The 25,772-nt window shown below is 44.6% G+C and overlaps 1 protein-coding gene across 4 annotated transcripts in view; it reads right to left on the bottom strand.

Annotated features, from left to right (window-relative positions):
* The window catches only part of LOC146860386 (transient receptor potential cation channel subfamily M member 7-like), a 1,286,036-nt gene that overhangs the window by 492,028 nt on the left and 768,236 nt on the right, over positions 1 to 25,772 (bottom strand). For all 4 annotated transcript variants that reach the window (XM_085644245.1, XM_085644247.1, XM_085644246.1 and 1 more), the window contains one exon: positions 22,919 to 23,068. In XM_085644245.1, coding sequence (XP_085500371.1) covers positions 22,919 to 23,068 — 150 coding nt within the window. The remainder of the gene's footprint in view (positions 1 to 22,918; positions 23,069 to 25,772) is intronic.

The following is a 25,772-nucleotide window of genomic DNA, read 5'->3' as shown; positions in this document are numbered from 1 at the left end:
TGGGGGCTGTGACCCCATGAAAATGTTCAGTCTTGGTGTGTTGTTCCTGCCGGGGCGTGCTGCTGCTGGGGCCCAGGGAGGGGCTGCCAGGAGGGCTTGCCCCCCTGGGCCCTGCATTGCCCCCTTGGTTCCTAAAGGACTTTTGGGACCCTTTTGCTTGTGACCCTTCAGGACCTTTTTGCTGTATTCTGTGCACTGTGAGCGCTTTATCCCAACTTTCCCGAAAGGAGAGCGAGAGCGTGATCTTCGCAGCATGGAGCGGCAGTTTGAGGGAACCCCGACGTGGGGATTCCCCACATTTTTGGTGCTTTTTCGGCGGGTGCCCACACGCTCATTTTGATCATTTAATAGTGGGTGCCCACCTCACATTGCCGCTTGATGTTTAATAATTATGCGGGCGCCCACCCCGCGTTATCCGCCTTTGCGGGTGCCCACCCTGCCCTTTTGCCAAAAGAGATCACCGCCACGGCCGGGAGGAAGTCAGACAACGTGGTGCCTGACAGCGGGCGGGACTTCCGGTTTTTCGAGCGAAGCACCGCGCACGCCCCCGCTGGAGAGAGGAGCCGTGGTGATGGAAGCGGAGGGGGCCCGAGGCACATTGTCAGTGCCTGCCCCCGCCGCGAGTCCCGAGGAGATCGATTGAGACACGGGAAGGCTGCCAGAGTGAAGCGGGGCTCCTGTGTTGGTGAGGAGAGCCCCGCGTGCAGCCCCAGCCGTCCGGAGCCTCGCAGGCTACAGGTGAAGTCCCAGCAAGGAGATCCCAAGCGGCGCCGGTGAGTGAGGGCTCGAGTTGTGTGGTGCCGACAGAGGCACAGAGAGACTAAGCAGCCCCATCTGGCAGCGGGCCGCTCCAACGCTTGGGGGCAGTTTCTGTTATGCATAAGAGAGCCCTAGAGGGCCCCAGTGACCTGGGGCAGATCGAGGCACATTGTTGGTGCCTGGGGGGTCCCGCCAGAGAGCGGGCCGCCCCAACGATGGTGGCATGTGTTTAGAGCCACCTGGGGGGGGGTCCAGAGGGCATAGAGATGCTGGGCCCCCTTGATGAAAAGTGCCACAGCTGCGCCGCACCAGTGCGGGCAGCGGCAGCGAATTGGGAACAATTAATTCAGAGTCCCTGAGTGGGACAGGCGGCACAGAGGTGCCAGGCCTCTACTTGATTCACAGCTGCCCAGCAAGTAGTGGGCAGCTGCAACGTTTAGGCCACAGTTCTTTAGGGGCATTGGAGAGATAGGAGTGAGTTGCACTCCTCGGCCCCAGCGCAATAGCGCACGTGCAAACTATGCTGCATAGGCAGCAGCCCTGACATTCTGGACACAGGGCGTTTGAGCCCCTTTGAGAAGGCCAGTTGGCCAGGGGGGTCAGTGATTTATGTGGTATTAGGAAATGTGATGCTCTACAATGATTCATTCTTCTAAATGCATTTGGGGATGAGATTAGGTGCGTAATGTGATTATGCCAGTGAGATTATTTCCTACTGTGAGTATTCCCCTAATGTGAGTGATGCTTAGGAGGTTAAGGTCTAATATGTTAGACTGATGAGGTTGGAGTACAATGTCTTTGGCGCCTAATGTGATACTGTGCATAATGTGGTTTATGTTACAGGCTGATGCGGAGTACAGTGGTTATCAGTGATTACTGGTTGTATGCTTATGATATGTCTTACTTTTACTAAGTTCGCTTTGTGATGGTTCTGACAGTAGTCCAGTGGGCCCTGCCAGGTGTAAATAATCCCTTGTAAATATGACCTAGTGCCAGGTGGCACAATGTATATTATGTGAATACTATTCTAATGTGTTGTGAGAATACAAAGGCTATTTTTGATATAACCTTGTGTGGAGTTCCTTTTGTAGTGTGCCTGGGATGTGGGTGCTGTGTGCGTGCGCAAACGCTTTACACATGGCCTCCGGGATAAGCCTGACTGGTCGTGCCAAGCAACCAAGGTGGTGAGCAGGGGTTATCTTTGGCGTGTAACTCCCTTGCCCTGACTAGAGTGGTGGTCTCTGCCCGGCTTTGGCGCAAGCCTTAGCCAACCAGAGATCCCATTTCTAACATGCATCCTCAGAAAATACCCGTTGATGACACTTTCCACTATAGGTTAAATGTTTTCTCGGATTTTGAATATGACATTAATATTTTGCCACTATGTATAATAACAAAACGCTGTTAGAATTCTCCAAAACTAATTAATAAAGTGATGAACCTTGCACTCCCGTATGTGTTTGTCTTGGTCATGATTGAAAAAGATTACTACGAACAATCACCTGAGGTATATATATATTTGTGTAATACTAGAATAGTGGGCTAGCCTCGTCTGATTCGAAGGACCAAACTGCTCTTGGGTCTGTGGTACTAAGCTAGACCTACAGTGTCCTTTCTGATTTAGTTTGCATTTGTGAGGGGGCGAATTGAAAACCTTCTTTAACACGAGATAAGACCCACTTTGAGGACCTGGTAATGAATGTTGGGCTTTGTAGAGCCCCAGCCGTGTATCAAAATGTCATTAACATTTCATGGATCTTCTTGACGCATCTCTAGTCAGCTACATTGGCCTCATACGGATATTCTCCACCGCTTTGAAGGACCATTATAAACACATGACAGAGGTTTTGAAAAGACTTGGAAAACACTTTCTATATGCTAAAGAAGAGAAATGTGTTTCTGGTACCAGAGGTTACATTCCAAGGCTTCCGGATTACCAATCAGTGCATCCAAACCGATTCAATTGAAGTGACTGCAGTCACCTGATCCCCAAAATGTAAAGGAAATCCAATGATTTGGGGGATTCCCCAACTTCCACATGCATTGTATCGAAGACTTCTCTGTAAAAGTAGTTCCACTGGCTCAGTTAACCAAGAAAATGATAACTTTTTCGCGGAGACTTCAAGAATAAGGCTATTTGACTCTTAAACATATATTTACTACAGTTGTTGTCTTATCCAGATAATCATACAGACAGTTCCATCCTCTTTTCCAATTGGGCTGTTCTATCGCAGCACCACCCAATCAGAGTCTCTCTACATCCCATTACATGCTACACATGTACCCTGAAGGGAGGATAGATGAATTACAAAAAATACAGCAAAGAACAGCTGACAATCAAGGAGACCTTCAATACAGGTAGACATCGATTAGAATGAGATGATCAGCAGATAACTGACTGAACAGATCATAAAAGCCTTGGGCTTCTAAAATGTGTGAAATGCATGAAACCACGACACGCTCATTAGTCTCTGTTCTTTTCCCCTTTCCATTACCATACAACCTATTTTCCTGGAAATCAGCATAGTAAGGCCAATGCACTTTTCCCTCAGATAAAGTCAATCCTCCTCGAAAACCCCTAAAGATCCTAGCCACATACCTTTCTTTAATGAATGAGTCAACCATCTTTTTGGCCAAAGTCACAGCCCAAAAATGCACTTGTAATGACATAAAATAAATTCAGAAGTATCCCAAGAACAGGTAAAAAGGTGGAGATATGTTGTGGCATGCTGACAAGCTATACATTCCAGAAAGTTCTCTACAGAGGAAACCTCTATTCTGTTGCTGTGATGCTCATGTCAGGTCATTCAGGAATATAAAAGACCTGTGATTTTGTTAAACAATACTTATAGTGTCATCAGTTAAATCACGATATAAGGGAACACAACATAAAATGTATCACCTATGCTCAAGCAAAAGTGATGCAGAGCAAACTATTAGGATCACTACAACTAGTTCCCATGCCAAATAAACCCTGGTGCCGTCTCTCTATGGACTTTATTGTAGATCTTCTCAAACTGGATGAAAAACTGTTGGTGATGGACTATCTGACAAAGGCTTCACATTCTGTTCCTCTTGCTAAACGCCAGACTACTCTTGAATTGGCCTTAATTTTCCTTAAAGGCATTTTGTATTTATATGTTCTCCCTGACGTTATAATAACAGAAAGAGGGGATTCAATTCACTTTTGAAAGGAACTTCTACAAAAGATAAGTACTGCATATTTCATGTCAACCAGCTATCAAAAGACTGATGGCCAAACACAGTTTCCATTCAGATCAGTCGAACTGACAATACCTTTCTGGCCCTATCTTCTCAGCTCCTGTCTGTCAGAGGTAAGGGCGAACCCGCTTCTGGCAGCCATTGTACTGATGACACTAGATAGCACTAGCAGCAAGTGCCTTCAAGAATGAGATGCACTGAGAAAAAAGTCTGACGGTTGAAAAATAAGATACTGAAGAGATGCAGTTTGAAGGAAGGATGTTGGAAATGGCAAGGGGACGGCTACAGCGAACTTGATAGCAGGAAAACCAAAGTCCTGGAAGAAATAACCAAGGGGCAATGAATGCAATGAAAAATAACTTTTTAAAAGCGTTGAAGTGCAGAGAAATTCCTCCTGGTCAAGTGGGTAGAAAGGAAGCTAGCCCACAATTCTTAGATCCTCATCTTGATTTGTGAAAAAAACTATTTAGAACATTAGGTCCCATCTGCCACCTTTAATTGAGAATAAAGCTCTTCCTTAACCCAATTCCAGCAGAGGAAAAACAGTAATGTTGGTTGTTTATATGTGGCGCAGTCATCCTGCAGAACCACTTCACCCACAGGGAGAAGAATGCTGGCTTGCTCCGGATGAGCAAGCCTGTGTTGCCACACCGCCAACCCCCACCATGAGCTGCCCTACTCCTGTCCACTCAGGAGACTTTATCAAGCTGTGGGCAAAGCATCCATACTGGGTGAGACAGAAGCTACAGCATAACAATTCCTTGAACAATGCCCCAATGTTCCCTACATGCAGTGTTATGGGATTCTCTCCTTTCTTTTGTACATACAGTTATTGCCTTCACATCTTTGTCAGAAGAATTGACTTAATTCAGAGTGACTGCAGAGCACACAATTCTACAGACCATACACCAGGCAGAAAAGACATCTGTCCAAACCTTAATAAAAGCTAAGGCTAACTACAAGATGTTTGCAGACAGACACAGACTACGCAGCTCTCAGTATAAGGCGAAAGATACGGTCTAGTTATAATCAAGAATCTGTCCATCACTGGCCCACATCCTACATTCACCCCCTGCTTTTGTGGGTCCTATTGAGCTATTGAGCTTGTGGGTCCGGTAACAGTTCCTCCTGCTCTACCAGACAGTTGGCGAATACACCTACCGGTACACATTTCCAGAGTTAAGAAAGTATTAAAGATTGGTAGAACTCCTCCATCACCAGTTACAAGTAGATTGTACATTAAATGTATGAGGATGATGCCATTCTAGACTCTCATAAATATAAACTTACAGTACCTAGTGGCAATGAAGGAGTAAAACGTCTTGGGCCGCTCATGGGAACCAGTTAATTTCACGGATGCTCCCACTTACTAAATTCTTTCACAAGCATTATCCCCATAAACCACGGCGTGTAACAACTGCAAGAGTGAGGTCCTTAGGCAGGGGTCCTGTCTGCATCAGCAGGGTTGCCAAGTGTTACAATCCTACAAACTCACCTGTGAGAACTGTTAAACTATATGCTGGGTGTACGTCATATCAAAAATTAGCTACACAACAGCGCAGCTGGTGGTTCTGGCAGACAGAGTATTGGAGGTTGAGTCAACAGTTCAAGGTGAGACTAAGCCATAGCAAGAAGAAAGTACGTCTGTTACTCACCAACCGAAACAAGAAAGCATCAGCATTTCCAGTGCACTATAGGCAGACGTAGCAGCAAAAGAGAATACTCCTATCAGTCAATCGTGCCTGGCAACTGTAGTTAAAGTGAACTCAACAGTTTGCTTCCCGGCACCTTTGTTATTTTGCCCCTTATCAGGGCTCTTGTGGTTAGTTATTTCAGCACAGGACATCCCGCTTTACAGATTCCCTCCTTACCGCTCTCCATGCTCCTTCTAGACAACACGTTGGAACCTCTGATTAGACTTGTTAGTAGGTGATGATTCACAGGCTGTTTCCTGGTAGTCCGCAACTAGTTCTGGCATTCCCTCATCAAACAATCAGTAAGACTTGGTCTTGGAGGCTGGGGGGAATTGCATTTCAATCTTTCCCTATAGCTATGATATCGATTATCTGCTGTGTACAGTTGTGGTAAATAATTTTCCTTTACCGGGACTTAATTTGATACGGAAACATAATAAAACAGCTCAGTAAAATGAGAGGCAGAATCCGTGGTATTAGAGGTTCGGAATGGGCTTTATTCCAATGAACGATTATAATCGGTTGCTCCAAGTTCCATCACCACGGAGGTTCAGGAAGTGAAGTACATACTTTATTGACAAGAAATGACTTTTATAGTACATACATTACAATGAAGCGAATGCAGTAGGCGTAACAATTGATAAGGAAAATGACGATTTATATGCGTAACCAAAAATGGGTGTAATAAGGAGTAAAAAGGAACATAATTGGTTATGATGTCATATATAGGTGGATCTATAAGATAATACTTGGCATAGATGCGCGCGCAGCAGCATGACGTGTGATTGACGTGCAACTAGGGGGTGAAGGGGACTTGACATTTAGCTCTACATGAGGAGACAAGAAGTCTGGGGGGTCAAGTCAACCTAATCCCAAATCATATCTAACATCCTATGTTTAAAGAACTATGTTATCCACAAAAGAAGGACTCTCGGACAGAATCTATTCTATACTGACTGTGTGTGCGTGTACAAGCGTCTAAGTGTCTACACTAAATGCGAGGGGGTAGAAATATTCCATGGTAACAGGGCTATGAATTACTTGTATAAAGACAGAGAAGCCCGGCCTTTTGCTCGGTAGCTGGAAGAATGTTTACTTAAACTACTGGACAGGAATGCATCGGCTGAGGGGGGAGCAGATAACTCGAAGGTGAAATACAGTTCTTGGCAGAGAATAGGCTGATGTCAGGCTTCGTGAGCCGCGCAGAGAATGAGACAAAGTTCATGGTCACAGATGCAGGCTCAGACTGGAGGTTTCAGAGGCAGAAGGCAAGAGGAGTTTGATGACAAAATCAGGGCCTACTTGCCTGGACTGTAAAATGGCATAGGTGAACCATATAAAGCCGGTGGCTTTTCATACTTAGGAATGGAATATCCGGCCTATTCATGGCGGATCTGACAGAGGACATGTTGACGGTGGACGCACATGTGTTTGCGTCTTCATGACTGGAAACTGGAGGGGATATACATGTACTTGTAACATGCACATAAAACCGTTGGGGTCCAAGATAGGGGACATAACTGACCAGAAAAATCCATATTTCCACATTCCCTCCTTGTCCCCTACTTGCCCGTCAAGAGATATCAATCTTCATTAATCCATTGATCTGTTCGTATAACATCATTTGTTCTTCTTTCTTCTTCCGTGACGAATGAGATCTTGGTGGTGGAATACACGATGTGGCACACAGGCCACAGATCGCTGGTCCACATTGTAGACATAGACAGCAACTGAATAGTATGAGAAGGCCAATACCTAGGAAGGATAGAACTCTCCATCCCCAGGCTGATATCACACTCCAAAACCAACTGGACCAAGTCCAAGTGCCTGGGTTCTGGTGTATCTGGTTTACAATCTTATGAAGGCGAGTTATGGCTTTATATACTGATGGCGAATTTTCTGGTATGAATACGCAGCAGCTTGATCAGATGACCCTACAAGCTCCGCCCCTATCAGCCAGGATGACGTCAAGGACAAGACGATTTTGAAGCACAACAATCCGCATAGCAGACTGCTCTTCTGTTAAATTGCCTAAGGCGGAAATAGTTTCGTTCACTACTGCTTCAAGGGTTCTAGTTAATCTACGTATCAGCTTACTATTAGTAACAGTACCTATATAGGGAAAGATGCCTTTATTGAAATCTGTGTATTTTCCCCATGCTGTTTCAGTGTAATCGACAATTGGGAGATCTCTCCGCTCTCTGTTGTGTACTAAATGAATATTTCTATAATAATCAGGAGGAGCTAGGAAAACAGGTGGCAAAAGGAATGCAATGTAGCAGGTACCATCCCAATCTAGAGGTAGACGCATATATGCGGTCTGACCACATATAAAGTAGGAGTGGCGAGAAGCTCTAAATGAAGATTTGCCTTGATCACTGAATTCTACTATAGTAGTGCATTTACTATGGCCCATATGTATGGAACCAACCTTTCTTACACACAATTCACCCTTCGCTGGGAATACTGACATGGTGGGTAAGACTAGTTCAACTTCGGATACGACATTTAGAATCATGAGATTAGGTGTAAAATTACCTAATCCATATACTTCATTTTCTAGATCAGTTCCTGTTCTTTTGGGGCGACCCTCCTTGTCAGGGTAGCAGACCTTGAGTAAAACTAGGTTCAGGTTTCCCCATACCCACTGATCTTGGTAAACTGCTGTGTCTGAGTCTATGGAATTGATTAAACTAAACCATGCTCCACAGGAGCCATTATGTGTAAACGGATGTGGAAAGAATGGCAGGACTCCTTCATAATTCTGATAGGGAGGGAGCCGGCCACACACCCAACAATTGGTGGCATTACTAGTCTGATGGGAATGATGTAACATACTAATGAAAGTGTTATTGCGCAGCGCAAGTCTATACGACAATTCATGCGGCGGTAGGTCACTAAAAGAATGTTCTGCGGTAACATTGTAAACGTTTCTGGCAATAGGGTAATATATGTGCAACAATATACTTGCAGTAATTATTAAAAGACTTAAGGAAAACAAGATTATTAATGTCACTATGCAATGGCTACGCAGTGATTTACAATACGCCTGTCGTTTCAACATTTTCCGCGACTGTCCATGATTCAGGTCTAGAGGATACATGTCAGAGACAAATTCAACCGCTTCACCTTGGAGAGGACTTAAACAATCAAATTGTCTGACGTTCTAGGCCTCAATTTTACTTTATAGAGTTCGGTTTTAGTCTTTTCAACCAAAGGAAGTTTTGAATCAGTCTGTGAGGGAGTGCAGGGCACAATGTCTATATCCGAGGATAGTCCATGAAATTTCTTGATATGACTTGAATGAATCCAGCCCTTGCGGCCCTCGATCTTCACGGCTGTCCTTGTAGTGAGCAGAACCAACTTGGGTGTCTTCCACCTGGGCTCCAGCTGAGTCTTTCGGTCGAAATTTCTCACAAATACGAGATCACCCGGAACTACGACATGGGGTTTCACCTCAGTATTGTCGGGAAAGGCTGCAGCTACCTGTGAACGACAAGATTGTAGTGCAGACATCAAGGAAGCCAAGTAATCTGTCAGCATATTACAGTCAACATCAGTTATTTTGCGTGGTACAGGCGTCCCCCACATATTTGGTGGTCTGCCGAAGATCACCTCATACGGGGATAGCCCTGTTCGAGAGTGTGCTACCATTCTCATGTAAAAGAGTGCAACTGGTAACGCGACTATCCAGTCGACACCTTTCTCTCTGCATATTTTGGACAATCTGATTTTCAGTATCTGATTATGTCTTTCTACGAGACCTGCTGCCTCGGGGTGTCGGACACAGTGGAATTTCCACTGATATCCTAACAGAAGTGAAACATGTTTCATTAATTCGGATGAGAACGGCTGGCCGTTATCTGAGTGAACAACACGTGGTAAACCGTATCGTGGGAAGAATTCTCGAACCAACTGTTTGGCAGTAGTCGGGGCAGTGTAATCTGAAACCGGGTATGCCTCCGTCCAGCGGGACAGAGCGCAGACAACTACGAGAACATATTTGAATCCTCGACATCGTTCCATCTGGATATAATCCATCTGGAGTACTTCAAAAGGGTGATCAGGAGGATGAAATCCACCCTGTTCTACGGGAACGCTTTTTCCTGGGTTAAACTGACAACAGATCATACAGGTACGGACCTTTTGTTTGGCTGCTGCTCGCAAATGTTTATTGAACCAAATGTGTTGAATGCTGTCTAGCATAGCTTTTTCTCCGAGATGTGCTGGACTATGTGTAGTGTTAATTATAACTTGGACCATTGAATCAGGAAGGAACCACACAGACTTTTCCTTCATCATCCATCCTTGGTCCGTTTGGATCCCTCCTAATTCAGTCCATTTCTTTATTTCGTCTAGTGTAGCATGTGTCTGTATGTCAATTACGTCAAGGGTAGGATCTTTAACTGTCATACAATGTGTCGGCATCGGGACTATTGTCTTTGTCATGTCGGATGTTTGGGTTTGAGCAGTCTGTTTAGCTGTTCTGTCGGCTAGATCATTGCCTTGAGAAATGATATCAGTAACCTTCGTATGAGCCTTACATTTCATAATTGATATTGCAGTAGGTAGATGTATTGCATCTAATAAGGCATGAATGAGGGGTCCATGCTGAATGTGGGCACCGTGGGAAGTTAAATAACCTCTCTCTCGCCACAGTACGCCGAAGTCATGTACAACTCCGAATGCATAACGTGAATCAGTGTATATGTTGACTTTTTTATTCGTGGCTTGAATACAGGCTTGTGTCAGAGCGATGAGCTCTGCGGCTTGAGCTGACAAAGTATTTATGCGATTAGTTTCAATGACTTCAGTATCTGTTGTGACTGCGTAAGCAGCCACTAACTCTCCTGTATTTGTTCTCATACATGAACCATCTACATACAATGTCAGGTCTGGGTCTGACAATGGGACATCGGTTAAGTCTTGTCTAGGTTTCGTCGTTATAGTAATAACTTCAATACAGTCATGAGCTAGTGGGTCTGTTCCGGTTACTGGCAAAAGTGTGGCAGGATTCAATGTGTTACAGCGTCTGATTTCTATATGTGGCTGAAACAATGTAAGTTCGTACCCTGTAAGTCGCGCTATAGTCAAGTGTTGTGTTTGCGTTCTGTTTACAAGAACCTCTACTGCGTGTGGCACTTGAACTGTCAATGGATGTCCTAACACTATGGCATCGCCCCGTCCGATTGCCAAAGCTGTCGCCGCCACTGATCTCAGGCATGCAGGCAAAGCCTGAGCTACGGGATCTAATGTACCAGAAAAACAAGCACATGGTCCGTGTGCTCCTGCCCGTTCCCGCGTGAGTACTGACAAAGCAGTACCTTCGCGTTCTGTAACAAAGAGTGCAAACCGTTCTCTGTAACATGGCGTCGCCAAAACAGGTGCCTGACACAAAGCTTTCTCCAGGCTTTCAAAAGCTTGTGTATGTTCCTGAGTCCAAGGGAGAACAGTCGATGTGGCTACCTCCTGTGTGGTTAACTGAATGAGTGGTTTTGCTAGAAATGCGTACTGAGGGATCCACTGCCTGCAATATGAAGTGAGACCTATGAAAGCCCGTACCTCCTTTTGTGTCTTGGGTGTTGGCATGTTAGCTATTAACTGAATGCGGTCCGGTGTAAGCTGCCTTCCCTCCTTGGACAGCGAGTGTCCAAGATAAACAACTCGCTGGACACAGAATTGCAGCTTAGAAGGGGACACCTTGTGCCCCTTTTCGGCTAGAAATTTTAAAACTGTCAGTGATGCTTTTTCACATTCCGGTTCGCTTCTTGCGGTGATCAGCAGATCATCGACGTATTGGAGCAGAGCAGTGTTAACTGGCATGTGGATACTGTCTAGTTCTCGTTTCAGTGCTTGGCTATAGATGCTGGGGCTTTCTGTAAATCCTTGAGGTGCGCGTGTGAATTTAAAGCTACGTCCATTTAAACTAAATCCGAACAAATATTGGCTCTCCGGATCTATTGGGACGCTGAAAAAAGCATTCTTGAGATCAATTACAGTAAAGAATGTTGCTTCGGAATCAATGGCTGTCAGTAATGACGAGATATCTGGGACCACAGGGAATTGTGGCACAATGCATTTGTTTAACTCGCGCAGATCAATAACCAATCGATAGACTGGCGGTGCCTTTGGATCTGTTCGTTTAAGAATCGGAATTATCGGTGAATTACATACATTGGAGTCTGTTTCTACAACCACTCCTTGGGCAATGAGCTCGTCAATGATTTGTAGTAAAGCCACTACAGCATTTGGTGGTAACTTGTATTGTCGCATTCGTGGTAGTACCACTCCTGCCTTTAATGTGACTCGATATGGTGTAATATTCATGCAACCAACATCAGTAGGGCCTTGTGCCCATAGATGTGTGGGTAAAGTCTGTAATCGGGGATCCATGTCTCTAGACACATAATGACCTTTAAAATCACGTAAAAACAACCTCACTCCTTCCGGAGAACAACATATTATGGCTCCTAGAGCTTTCAGCGTTTTTATTCCTAATAGATTTTCGGGACATGATTTAGTAAGCAATAAATCTGTAGTTCGGGTCAGAGGTCCTATCGTAAGTGGGAGAGGCTGTGACACTTCATTAACAATAGGCTTTCCTGAAAAACCAAGGGAAATATTCTGTGAGCCTGAGAGGGGTGCCCCTGGAACTTCAGTACGTTTTATGGTCGTTCGACTTGCCCCTGTATCGAGTAGAAATTTTCTATCTTGGCCTAATAATTCACTATGTATATCAGGTCCTTCTTGATCTACAGGGATCTCGATAAGGGGTAAGTCAACTTCCCTCTCTAGGCTAGTTCATGCGTATCTCTGATACTCAGGATATTCATACTGTGCGGTCTGATACATTTGTCGTGTTGTGGTTTGTGTGGCAGCAACAGGCAACGGTGGTGCAGCTGGCACAAACTGTATTGGCTGTTGTGCGGCTGGCATGGCCTGGGCATGCTGCGGAGCTCCTTGTTCATTCTGATCCTGTCTAGGTGTCCGTAGTCTTTCTTGTGTTTTACCTATGCTGATATTATGTTTCAAAACTGGACAATCGTGTACGTAATGACCTGGCTTTTTACAATAATTGCATGTCCCTTTTACAGGTCCTGCTGAATCACCGGAATGTGTCATACCCTTCTTATGTCCTTCAGCTGGAACTGTCTGAGAAACTAGCATTTTCATTTTCGTGTCTTTCATGCGTCTGTGTTCATGTTCTTGTTCCTCTCTAATTCTATTGTGATGGTATTGTAACATTTGTAACATTTGTGATGGAGTGTTACCTTGCCAGGTACTCTCGAATTTTAATACTCTATTCTTTACTTGGGGTAGAGCATTTTCTACTAATTTTGTTACAAACAGATGTGGGTATGATTCGCTACTTGCTTTTATGCCACTATTTATACCAAAACATTTTTCAAATCGGGCATAGTAATCGCTAGTGTCTTCATCTTGCTTCTGTTTACAGGCTGAAATTGTACCCCAATCTTCCTTTTTCGTAGTTAATAAACGTGGCAGTACCTGTACTAGTAAACTTGGTAGTGCTTTAGTTTTATCCCCAAGTCCTGCTCCTGCAGTTCGGGCCTTTTCTTCCGCTTCTAACACTGACCATTCTATCTTTTGGTCTCCTACCTCCCACTCTTTTTCCTTGAGTTTCTCATAAATACCAGCAGGCATCAATACCTTTAATATTGTCATAATGTCGGGATAGGTATACTCTCCCATGAGTAACATGTCTTTAATTTCTCGGTGAAAACCCGCTGGATCTTTGTCATGACTGGGTACCACTTTCTTCATTTCTAACAATTCTATTTTCGATATGGGCGTATATACAAATACGCGTTTAAACTCATTGTCCTCGCCTTTTATTGGGTGTACTTCTCGTAAAGGATTCTGTCTATCCATGTGATACGTGGTTCTTTCCTTAATGGGTAATGAAACATGTTCTGAACATACAAAAAGAATATACTGCTTTCTTGATTCTAGAATTTCTTTAATTAATTTAGTACCTGAACTTCTCCATCTATTCATGAGTAATTCAGTCAATATATCAGGTAAGGGACCAGGGTCCGAACGCTGACTCCGATATAGTATAATGAGTTGTTGAATCATATAAATCCCAACTAACCTCTGTTCATCTGGGGTGAGATTCAAAAATGTGCGTACTACTGTATCATCACTATATTTTCCGGGACTGTCCACCCAATGGACAGCTGCCCTGGCTAAATCTTGTTCATCCATAGAATCGAGAAAATGATAACCCCTTCGTTCTCGGAGTAGTTTGTCGGCGGTTTGGAACGAATGCTCGTTAGACCTGATGTTAATTATAGGTATTTGGAAATTCCTGTTATTATCTGGACATATCGGACGTATCGGGTCAATAAGACATCTATTACTATTACAAGATCTTCCTCTTCCTACATAGGCTATGGTGTCTGACTGTCCTGTGGGCAGTCCTGACCCTTCTTCCTCGCTTTGTTCGAACTCGTCTACCTCTAATCTCTCTTCGTGTAGGCGTTCTATTTCTTTACGGATCTTTCGGCACATGGCTATTATACAATTTTGCTTATCATGTCTCCCTTCTGATATATTCTGGCTCCATCTGGTAAGAATTTGCATTGCTTCCGGGTTTACCCCCGGTCGGTCTTGATTTCTGATCACACAATTTATGAGGAAACGTAACAGTTCCCCCTGTATCTCTACCTTCTGGTATTCCATAGCTCTGTTAATGCATTCTGGATCTCGCCCTGTTTGGACAAAATGATATATTTTATCTAGATGCGCAGTCATTCCTGGTAACTTCCCTAAATACACTGCGGCTCGTCTGATACGCAATGATGCCAGGGTCATTTCGTCCTCTTTACCGGGCACAGGGTCATATCTGCAATCTATAAGAAGTTCCTTCAGCGTACGGGCACTTATGAGTTTGGGTGTACGTGAATGAGCTGACTCTTGAAAAGTAAGTTTATTTATTCTGGGTGGCGTAGAAAAAATGTTACTAGCACCTCCCGTAGCCCCATCTGGGGTGTCGGGTGTGAAAGGATTCGTTGAACGTGACACAGCAACTATAGGTGTGGACACAGCTATAGAAGTAGCTGTAGGAACAGATGCAGAAACAGATGTGCTTGCCGGAACTTGTGACACGATCTGTTGCTGTAGGGATACGGGCACTGGATCTTGGCGTTGAACCTCCCTGATAGGTGGTCTATGTGGGGCAGAATTAGCATACTCGGGAGCTGCGTCATCTAAATATGAAGAAAGAAAAACATCTTCTGCAGTTCTAGGATGCCCCTTAGGATGTACCTTTATTGGGAATAATGGGGGCGGCAAGTCTTTCGGTTTTTCTGGAGTAGCCTTAGGTAATCCTTCGGCCAGGAGGGGATACATACCATTCATAAGGGCATTTCTTTGTCTGTCTACTTGTTCTGATTTCACTCGGATACCTTCCTCAATTAATAGATTTTCTCGAACTTTATTGGAATTCTCTTTACTCTTCTCTTCCTGTCTACGTGCTTTTTCTGTACGTCTATGAGATTCTTTACGCCATAACTCAACGGCATCTTTCTGTGATTGTCTGACTTTCCTTTTCCATAACTCTTCCTCTACTTTCATGATGCACTCTGCATCCCAGGTTCCCGCTGTGGGCCACCTCTGACTTTCTGGTAATTCCTTGGTGTAGTCTACCCATAAATCAAGAAATAATATAGCGTCTAAGCCATGTTTATGATACATGAAGTACCCTGGAGTGTCCCTAGGAGGAATAGGAACGGCTTCTTCGAGTACCCCTTTTCTTGTAGTGATCTGTCTTAGTTTCGAAAAGAGCGGCATATTGAGAACTGATCTGATACTTAATCTTGAACACACTTAGTACAAAAGCACAATAATGAACAACCAGTCATACCACAATATGCAGGACGTTTAACACATTAAACATTAAACATTAAACATTTTTAACCTTTAAAATAACCTACAATGATGATCGTCTGCATAACTAATCACCAAGCATAATTCTTTGACAATAACTAGATACTTCGGAATACTTGATATACTGCTAAACAGTACAGATACACTGCTAAAACAGTGCAGACCGGATTTGTGTACCCAAACCCGTCTTGACCGGCACAACCTATGTGCACGTCAGAAATGCCTCCCCAGTAATGGTACTCACCGGGTAGCTTCGGAAACGGAAGGCCTCGGTAACTTGAACTTGAACCGGACTGGGCTCGACTCGACTCGTCGGAAACTGGGCTTGACTTCGAACTGGTGGGTCTCTGTATACCTCGGATCTTGCTCTCTCAGCTAGGCTCTGGTCGGGATACTTCGCACTTCTCACCGCCTCGTCTGGGTGTTGATCGCAGCCTCAGTCGCCCCCGCTTGACCGGAGGGAGCTACAGGAAATCCTGCTGGTACGCGTTATTGTCCGTCCAGCTGTGGCAGGAGACCGGGCCTGCAACTCACCGCCGGCGCGCGAGATGAGAAAGTGTCCCTATTCGGGCGCCATTCATGTGGTAAATAATTTTCCTTTACCGGGACTTAATTTGATACGGAAACATAATAAAACAGCTCAGTAAAATGAGAGGCAGAATCCGTGGTATTAGAGGTTCGGAATGGGCTTTATTCCAATGAACGATTATAATCGGTTGCTCCAAGTTCCATCACCACGGAGGTTCAGGAAGTGAAGTACATACTTTATTGACAAGAAATGACTTTTATAGTACATACATTACAATGAAGCGAATGCAGTAGGCGTAACAATTGATAAGGAAAATGACGATTTATATGCGTAACCAAAAATGGGTGTAATAAGGAGTAAAAAGGAACATAATTGGTTATGATGTCATATATAGGTGGATCTATAAGATAATACTTGGCATAGATGCGCGCGCAGCAGCATGACGTGTGATTGACGTGCAACTAGGGGGTGAAGGGGACTTGACATTTAGCTCTACATGAGGAGACAAGAAGTCTGGGGGGTCAAGTCAACCTAATCCCAAATCATATCTAACATCCTATGTTTAAAGAACTATGTTATCCACAAAAGAAGGACTCTCGGACAGAATCTATTCTATACTGACTGTGTGTGCGTGTACAAGCGTCTAAGTGTCTACACTAAATGCGAGGGGGTAGAAATATTCCATGGTAACAGGGCTATGAATTACTTGTATAAAGACAGAGAAGCCGGGCCTTTTGCTCGGTAGCTGGAAGAATGTTTACTTAAACTACTGGACAGGAATGCATCGGCTGAGGGGGGAGCAGATAACTCGAAGGTGAAATACAGTTCTTGGCAGAGAATAGGCTGATGTCAGGCTTCGTGAGCCGCGCAGAGAATGAGACAAAGTTCATGGTCACAGATGCAGGCTCAGACTGGAGGTTTCAGAGGCAGAAGGCAAGAGGAGTTTGATGACAAAATCAGGGCCTACTTGCCTGGACTGTAAAATGGCATAGGTGAACCATATAAAGCCGGTGGCTTTTCATACTTAGGAATGGAATATCCGGCCTATTCATGGCGGATCTGACAGAGGACATGTTGACGGTGGACGCACATGTGTTTGCGTCTTCATGACTGGAAACTGGAGGGGATATACATGTACTTGTAACATGCACATAAAACCGTTGGGGTCCAAGATAGGGGACATAACTGACCAGAAAAATCCATATTTCCACACAGTCCACGAGGTACCCATCCATTCCAACCTACTGAGGCAGTATCTTGTGGGAGGACGCAGACCCGAGGTCAGGCACACACACCATGCAGTAGTCTTGCTTATCTTTTTTACCCCAGCTAGCCATCAATAGGCTTTTGCTCATTAAGATTAAGTGGTGGTCTTGACAGGAAAGGAAGAAGGCTGACATTGAGGCCCATGACCTACTCGACAGACTGAGTACCAGACAATACCCAGATTTCTTACTGGTGGTCTTTATTGCCACTTTATACATAGGTCTCAGCGCAACCTTATTTTGTTTTAGTATTTGGCAAGAAAAAGTGCATGATTAAAAGGAGAGCAATACGCACTGCAGCACACAATACCTAGTGTTTATATTCACAGTGCATCAACCTTTACAATGAGAATGCACCCGGAATCACTTTCCCAAACTGAGTGGACATAACCCCAGGTGGATCCTGGGATGGGAGTGAAGGTTATGAGGACCTACCCATCCGATGTGATTCAGTAAATGATGCACCCATGGCAGAGGTAGAGCATCAAGCAACAGGACTCAGAAGCTTCACCCGAGGATTCATAAGCCAGGGAAAATGGCAGGTACTTTCTGTGGCTGACAATATCCACATATGGGGTTTTTCACTGACATACAAGACCCAAAGGGCACCACCAACATCAACATTGTGTTTTTTCCCCCCCATTGGCTCCTCCATAACATCGCAGAGATCAGGGATTGGAAGAGAGACATTACATTGATCACCCAACCCAGGAAATGCCTGATTCTGGAGTTAAAATCAGGAAGATGGTTTCTCCTGGACATAAAGGTCGCTAGAGGGAGACAAATCTTCACAAGTAACTTTGGCCTGATGGAATACTCAAGAACAGATAGGAATAGCAGGCTAGCCCTCAACAAAAATTAAAGTACACTTAATGCCCATACCCCCAGCAGACTGGTAACCAAATTCAGGGTATCATAGTCAACAGATCCTTGGCAATTTGCATATACCTATATCACTTGACAGTCCCTCCCCACTGCCACTGCTGACAACACATGCAATTAGAAAAGCAGAAATTCCAGTGTATCGGTAGATACAGAAAAGCGCACACCTTTCTTCCTTTTTTGGCATTTAAATTGGTAAACTGTCTTCAGCGGCAATGAATATTGGCTTCTTTCATCATTACTGCTTCCTCCTTCACTTTCTTTCTGTAGTGTAACTGTAGTTCCAACTATATGTTAATTGATTTTTATATAGCGCATAATCACCGGCAGGTCTCTTAGCGCTTTAGAGAGAGTGGCCAACGACCACTAGCAGTTACATAACAGTTCAAGGAAGGGGAATTAGACTGTGTCCAAAGCCTCCCTAAACAGGACCGTTTTGAGCTGTTTCCTGAAGGGGAGGAGTGCAGGTTCCTTGGGAAGGGCCAAGCGGCAGGCCTCAGATGACCGCAGTATACGACCCGAAACGTAGTTCTCACGGCATTCTTTAATATAGACTGGGGCTTGGCCGTAAATTGCTTTATGGGCAATGCAGAGACCCTTAAATTTTGTTATATGCTTAATGGGGAGCCAGTGCAGCTTGCACAGCAAATGGTGGCGTGAGTCCTTCTAGGGAGCCTAAAAATCAACCTGGCTGCGTCGTTCAATACCACCTGCAATTTATTGATAGGTTTCGGGGGGAGGCCGATGTATAAGGCATTACCCTAGTCTAGAGACAATTGTGGCTGACACAGTTATCTGTACAAAGGCGGTTGAAAGGAGGGGGACAAGTTTCCGCAGCTGTCTCATGAGACCTATAGAAGTTCCGACCACTGTGGTGACTTGGTTGGCCATTGAAAGCTCGGAGTCGATCTTTATGCCCAGGCTTTTCACGACCGGTACTGGTGTGGGGGTGGCACCCAGCTCTTGGGGCCAGAAAAGGTCACTCCAGGGATTGTTTTTCGTGGGGATGACAAGGACTTCTGTTTTGTCAAGGTTAATTTTCAGTGAATCGGCTGTCATCCAATTCACTGTGAATCTGAGGATGTTTTGCGCCAGATCATGGGCGGAGTTGTCAATCCGGAGGATGAGTTGAGTATCGTCAGCGTAGTTGAAAACTCGGCAGTCCATGCGGGCTGGAGCCGCCACCAGAGGCTGTAGGTACATGTTGAAGAGGAGTGGGGACAATGCAGAGCCCTGGGGAATGCCGCAGGTGAGGGTGCTCCTGTCTGATACCTGCTCACCCAACTGGATCCTCTAGGACCAACCTGACAGGAAGGATTCTAGCCACCGGTGTGCCAACCTGCAGATGCCCAAGTCAGTGATTCGGGCCAGCAGTTGTATATGGCTGACCGTATCGAACGCCACTGACAGATCTATTAAAATCAGGGCGCTCGGTTTTTTATTGTCAGCCATGATTCTGAGCTCATCGAGTACAGACAGCATCACTAGCTCAGTACTGTGATGGGCTCTAAAACCCGCCTGTCGAGCTGGGAGTAGCTGGTGTTCCTCCAAGAAGGATGAAAGTGTCTTAAGGACATGTTGTTCCACAACTTTCACCAGGAAGGGGAGATGGGCCTATAATTCTTAAGATTAGCAGCGTCTGCTCCTGGTTTCTTTAACAGGGGGGTGACTCTGGCCCCCTTCAAGTTGGAGGGTAAGTAGCCAGTCTCCAAGGAGTTGTTTAGTAAAGCGAGGATCTGCCTTTCCAGCCCGGGGAGGGCTATTCGGAAGATCCTCGGGGGGCAGGGGTCTGTAGGAGAGCCCGATTTGGTACGATTCATCAGTAGTGTCAGGGAGGCAGAATCTAAATTAGGGAAGATGGTAAGTTGCTTGCAGGGGAGGGGAGGGACCTGGTTCTGGACCAGGGAGCCCTGATTGATAGGGGTGTTATCAATCTCAGAGAGGATGTCCCTGACATTATGGAGAAAGAAGGTCTGAAATACCTTGCAGTCTATGGGCGCAGCTGCAGATTTCAGCTCAGACTTTTGTCTGAGTTCTTTCTATATTCTGAAAGTCTCTTTCTGTTTGTTTGCTGCGTCTGTAATTCTTGCCTCGTAATACTCGGTTTTCCTGGTCGTGATGGATTTTTTATACGAGGTAAGTAAGGTTTTGTAGGTTGCCAGCTCCGATGGGTCATATGCTTTACGCCACCGTCTCTGGGCTTGGCGGAGACTTTGCTTCCTTTCCCTCAAAGTCTCGTTAAGCCAGGGTCCCCCTTGCCCTTGTCTCTAACTCTGTCCCTCCGCTCCGGTGCCACTTGATCTATGGCTCCACGCAGAATGTCGGGCTTCACTCTCCTGGTCGAGATTCCCTTTCTTAAATTTTGAGGGGGGAGCCTGAGTAGGGTATCCACTAGGTTATCTGCCTCCTATTTTGTTCCAGCTTCGCACCTTTCTCCACTCTGAGGGTGGTTGCGACAGTTGGCTGTCCATCGGGACCCAGCAGCTAATTAGCGAGTGCTCACAGGGGCTAAATTCTATTAGACTGGCCCGTGGTTGCGAGGTCCAGATGAGGTCCAGGATGTGACCTTTAGTGTGAGTGGGGCCGTCAACCAATTGATGGAGCCCTATCGAGCTCATCGCTGTTTCAAATTGGCTGACAAGCGGCTCTCTCTCTCTCTGTACTTTATCCCAGTGATAGTTGAAGTCGCCAACCACTAGGAGTCGTTGGTACCGTGAGCAGAGGTCAGTAATAATCTCCGAGAAAAGATCATTGAATTTGGGGGTTGACTGCGGGGACGATACGCTACCAGGAGTAAGAGGCAGGAGGATTTAAATGAGATTTTGAGCCCTAGTATGTCTGCATTTTCAATGCTCTCTGCCACTATCTTGGCAACCATTATCTGAATATTAAAGAAAATGGCCACACCCCCTCCTCTTGTCTTTTCTTGTCTGTTATGCAGGAGGGCGTCAAAGTCCCCTGGGAGGGCTGCAATGATGTCTGGGACTGAGGTGTCGCCTAGCCAGATTTATGTAAAGTGCCAATATGTCCATGTCTCCGTCTTGGAGGAGTGAAAAGACTTCAAGGCGGTGCCTCTGTAAAAAGCGCGTGTTAAGAACTGCCACCTTCAGTCCTGGTGGATTGCCACGTATGGTGTTTTTATGGGGTGCTGGACGTGAGGTCATAAGTCTGCCCACTCCATTGTTTCTCTGAATTTTTTTAGCTCTCAGCTTATCTACTACATGTTTGCCTAGAGCATAGCTCCCTGTGGCTAGGGTCTGTAGTTCTGCCGCTGAGTACCTCCGAGATTGACCAGGGGTTCTGGCCCCTGGCCCCGGTCGGACGCGGACGGGCGCAGACTGGCTTGCCTTAGTCGCACCTGCTCCGCATGTCCGCTCCAGCGTGGCTATTTAGATATTCCCTTCCGCCCACCAACCAATCAGCTCTGCGTTGCAGCAGCTGTTTTCCCCCTGAGCACTAGACCGCTTTAGCAGAACGGAAGTGCTGAGAACTGGGAAGGCGCTATCGGCGAGGAACAGGTCAGATTCAGTTTTTACAAGAGTGCAATTCAAATGTAAAAACGAGTGCAAATCAATTTTAAAAGCAATTTTTAAAAGCAATTTCAAATTCAGTACAGGGTTCTAGCAGCAGGGTAACGCTAAAAACCAATTAAAAGTGCTTAAAACAGTGTTTCAGAGACCAACTGTCAGCATGCCATGAGGCCCGCCTAGTGAGCTCTGGCGTGTCTCTCTCTCTCTCTATATAGGTGTCTAAGGGTGCACTTTATGTAAAGGAAATTGGTGTTTATTAAGGTACTGTTTAATCTACGCGGACTTTTTCAGTTTCTTAGGTAGAAAGCTGCAAACTCCCGTAATAAAACATCCTTATTCCAGAAGTGCATGCAGGATTGGAATATGTAACCTTACAGGGTAACAGACTACTAGGTTACAAACAGAACTCTTTCCCCAGAGGAAAGCTACTGTGTGCAAATACCATCATCAAACTAGGTCTTCTCTGTGACAGGTGTCAAATACTTCCAAAGGCCTAGAAAATGATTGTGCTTCAATGTCTCAAAGTGTAATCAAAAATGTATTTGCTCAATGTTGATGTCAACAACATAATACATAATGATCCTTGGGAACGCAATTAATGTGTTGATGCTATTTTCTTTGGCTTTATCTTAGAAGTTTATGTAGTTTATAAAGACTGACCCTTAAGAGTGAAACTAATTATATTAGTGCTCTTACTCTTTAAAGATACCACTGAGGAGCTCTAAATTGGAAAGGAATTTGACCATTCTTGCCATTTCATGGTGGATTGACTTCTGACTCAAATTTCAATTTACATATCATCACTCGTCGCCCTCTAACTCACCTGAACAAGGATGCAAGGGTGGGTTTCTAGCTTACATTACACTGAAATTCCTTTTCCTAATCTTCATGATGGTATGGTACTGTAAGATGTGGAGTTATGCACCTCTGACAAACAACAAGCAGGAAACATTTACATCATTTGCCTCTTCCACCTTTCTTTCACAAACATACCACTCAACTCTCCTGCTTGAAGAGTCAAATTCTAAAAAATAATCACCAGTGGAGAATCGAGCAACTCCTACTGCCTATACACACCTTAAGCTATGATGGCGGCTCATCTTTCTCTATTTGTATGCTTCTTACCTTTGATGTGTCTTCCAGTGCGGTCCCATTGTTGTTTTTTTCCATTATCATCTGATGTGCTTCTTCCGACTGTGGAATGTGGGACATTTCTGCATTAGTTTTATACTCCAGTAAAAAGATGGCAGGCGGAACCAAGATACTGAAAATCACCTGTAAAATAGAATTTGTTATTGCCTTGCCTCTAAAATGTGAGCTTCAAGTTTAGCGTAGAAAAATTAGTGTATTAATCCAAAGCTAAGCTTAATAGACCATCAATAAAAGTGGTATGTCTGGTTTTGGATACCTCAAAAGGTTTACCTTCTGTAGAGTGCATGGTTTCTTCTTGGAACATACAAAGGAACTTTCTGACTTTGAAGACTTAAAGCATCACTCTGAATTAACCTATGGAATATTGTTAGCTCTTTTACAGAGAAAAATCATAGTCACTGAGTCACGCAGTCCACAGCGCTGATATCAAACTCCTACTTCACTTTAAAGAATTACTGACAACCGTCAGGTAAAAAGGTGCAAAATCATTATTGCAAAAGCTACATCATGCAGTGCAAGAGCTATAAAAAAGGTTCAAACTAGTGGGTAGCAAAAAAACACAATTCAAAGTTTCACCCTCATCCATGGGGTTCCTTATTGTGGTGAGGTTAGAACTTGTTAGCATGGAGACCAGGAGCCAATGCAACCTTCTAGCATTTATAACATTCTCACATTTATGTGAGTTAGTTACAAATCAAACAACATAGTTTTACACCATTAGAGTTACAAATTTTAATCAGTTATAAATGACTAGACTAGAATATCATGATCCTCCCTGTAGAGATGAAGGAAAATTGTAATCAGCTTCAATCTATGCCAAAACACGCTTTTCCTATTTTAATAAATTTAGGATTATCGAAAGATTTTCATCAACAATGACCTCACCGAAACTTGTTGACAATTTGGTTTCACTATATATACCTACACTGAACAATCCTACAAGAGAAAGTGGCTAATAATGCTATGTCAGGATAAGAGGCTCTGACTATGCTTTATGTTACTTCATTCGTTTTTGCTCTGCAGCTATGAAAACATATAACAATCAAGGGACGGACTACGACTATTATGGGTCCAAGCAAAACTCAAATTCCATCCAATCATGCGGCTCTGTCCTCACATAAAACATCCCCACGAAACAGCACTTCCTCTTTCTTTGTTGCACGGCAGCCAGATAAATGCCTTCCTTAAGAATGTGCCTATGCTGTGCTCTGTTGAATTTATTATGCATGAAAAACAAGGGAACCCCTCACAATTGTGACCTGTGGTAGAAGATAGTTCAAAAGGACAATGGTCTGGTGAGGTCAGAGATCCTCATGTAGCGGAGCTACAGTTATTGATTTAAATAATTAATTCAATAGTATTGGTGATATGTAGAACTTAATTAGATCCAAATATGAAACGTATGCAAGGACACAGGGGAGTGGAGGAAGGCATCACATTTTATTTAACATCATAAAATGGAGTCGCTTCCATTCCTACTATTTTTGCATTTTAAGAAAGTGTATATTGTATATATAGTGCTCACACATACAAAAGTGAGGGTGTGTGAAGTGAAGTGCTTAGTGACAATAAAAACATTTCATCGCATTGAGAAACAGGTCAAAAGAACCCAATTGGTTTAGACAATGTTAAGGGAACTTTGAAATTGTGGTCGACGGCGCTTCGATCTTAGTAAGTCAAGATCATCATCAGGACAAAGTAAGTGCGAGCACGTAAGATCTAAATTGGGGGAAAAACAGTCAATTACTGAAGTGTCCTAGATATACATTAATTAACAACGAGGTGGTACGTTGCGGTAATAGCGCAATGAAGGCGTATTAAGAAGAGGCAACATCAAGACAATTAATGTGATGTTGAGTTAGTCAAGTGAATTCCAATTCGAAAGATCATGTTGTTTCAGGAATGGTGGTGGTGCAGCCGTCACTAATTCATGAAGTATTGGTGTGTCCAATGTCAGGCGCGAGAGTAAGTGCAGCTGGTAGTAAAAGAAGGAGAGGAAATTTGGCCATGTAAGATGATTTAGAGGGCGCATTAGGAGGGGACTAATAGAGTGAATGATGAGTCTAATGCGCATGGTAAGCAGCGACAGTGGAGTGAAGACCACCGGTTATAAATCATTGTGGTTGTGAGCAGCTCAATGCAGGGAACGTGAACGGGTGTCCGGAAAAAGGTAGTGATGTGCACAGACTATAAAAGCTCGCAAGGGAGAATTGAACTTACTACGCGGGACTGTAGTGGTAGAATCCAAGACCTGCACAGATGGTCGAGGAGCCCCAAATTTCGGGAGAACGTCCGTAGTGGCAGGGTCACGATAAGGAAGGAACGTCCCAAGGGCGCTGGTTGCGAGAGCGGGAGAGACGGGAAGGGAAATTAATTAATTTAAATTGAGGCGGGAAGCGCGAATATCCAGAGGGACGGCGTGAAAGGAGACTTACTTGTATGGACAATTATCACGAGCGTCAAAAACAACGGAGTAAAGCCTTAATCAGTCCGTGTTCTGCGGCGTGTTATTGGCCCAAGGCGTGTGATTGACCCGGGAGTTGCTGCAAGCGAGAACGGGAATAGTGCAGTTAATATTCTATTAAGGGATAAAAGGACGACTAAGGGGCAGCGTGAAGGGGCAGACTTACTTGGCAAGAAGAATTAATAATAGAATATTAACTGCACTATTCCCGTTCTCGCTTGCAGCAACTGCCGGGTCAATCAATTTAAATTAATTAATTTCCCTTCCCGTCTCTCCCGCTCTCGCAACCAGCGCCCTTGGGACGTTCCTTACTTTTCGTGCCCCTGCCACTACGGACGTTCTCCCAAAATTTGGGGCTCCTCG

Source organism: Triturus cristatus, chromosome 3_1, assembly GCF_964204655.1.
Source record: "Triturus cristatus chromosome 3_1, aTriCri1.1, whole genome shotgun sequence".
NCBI classification, from domain to species: domain Eukaryota; kingdom Metazoa; phylum Chordata; class Amphibia; order Caudata; family Salamandridae; genus Triturus; species Triturus cristatus.
This window is presented reverse-complemented; position numbering and strand designations above follow the sequence as displayed.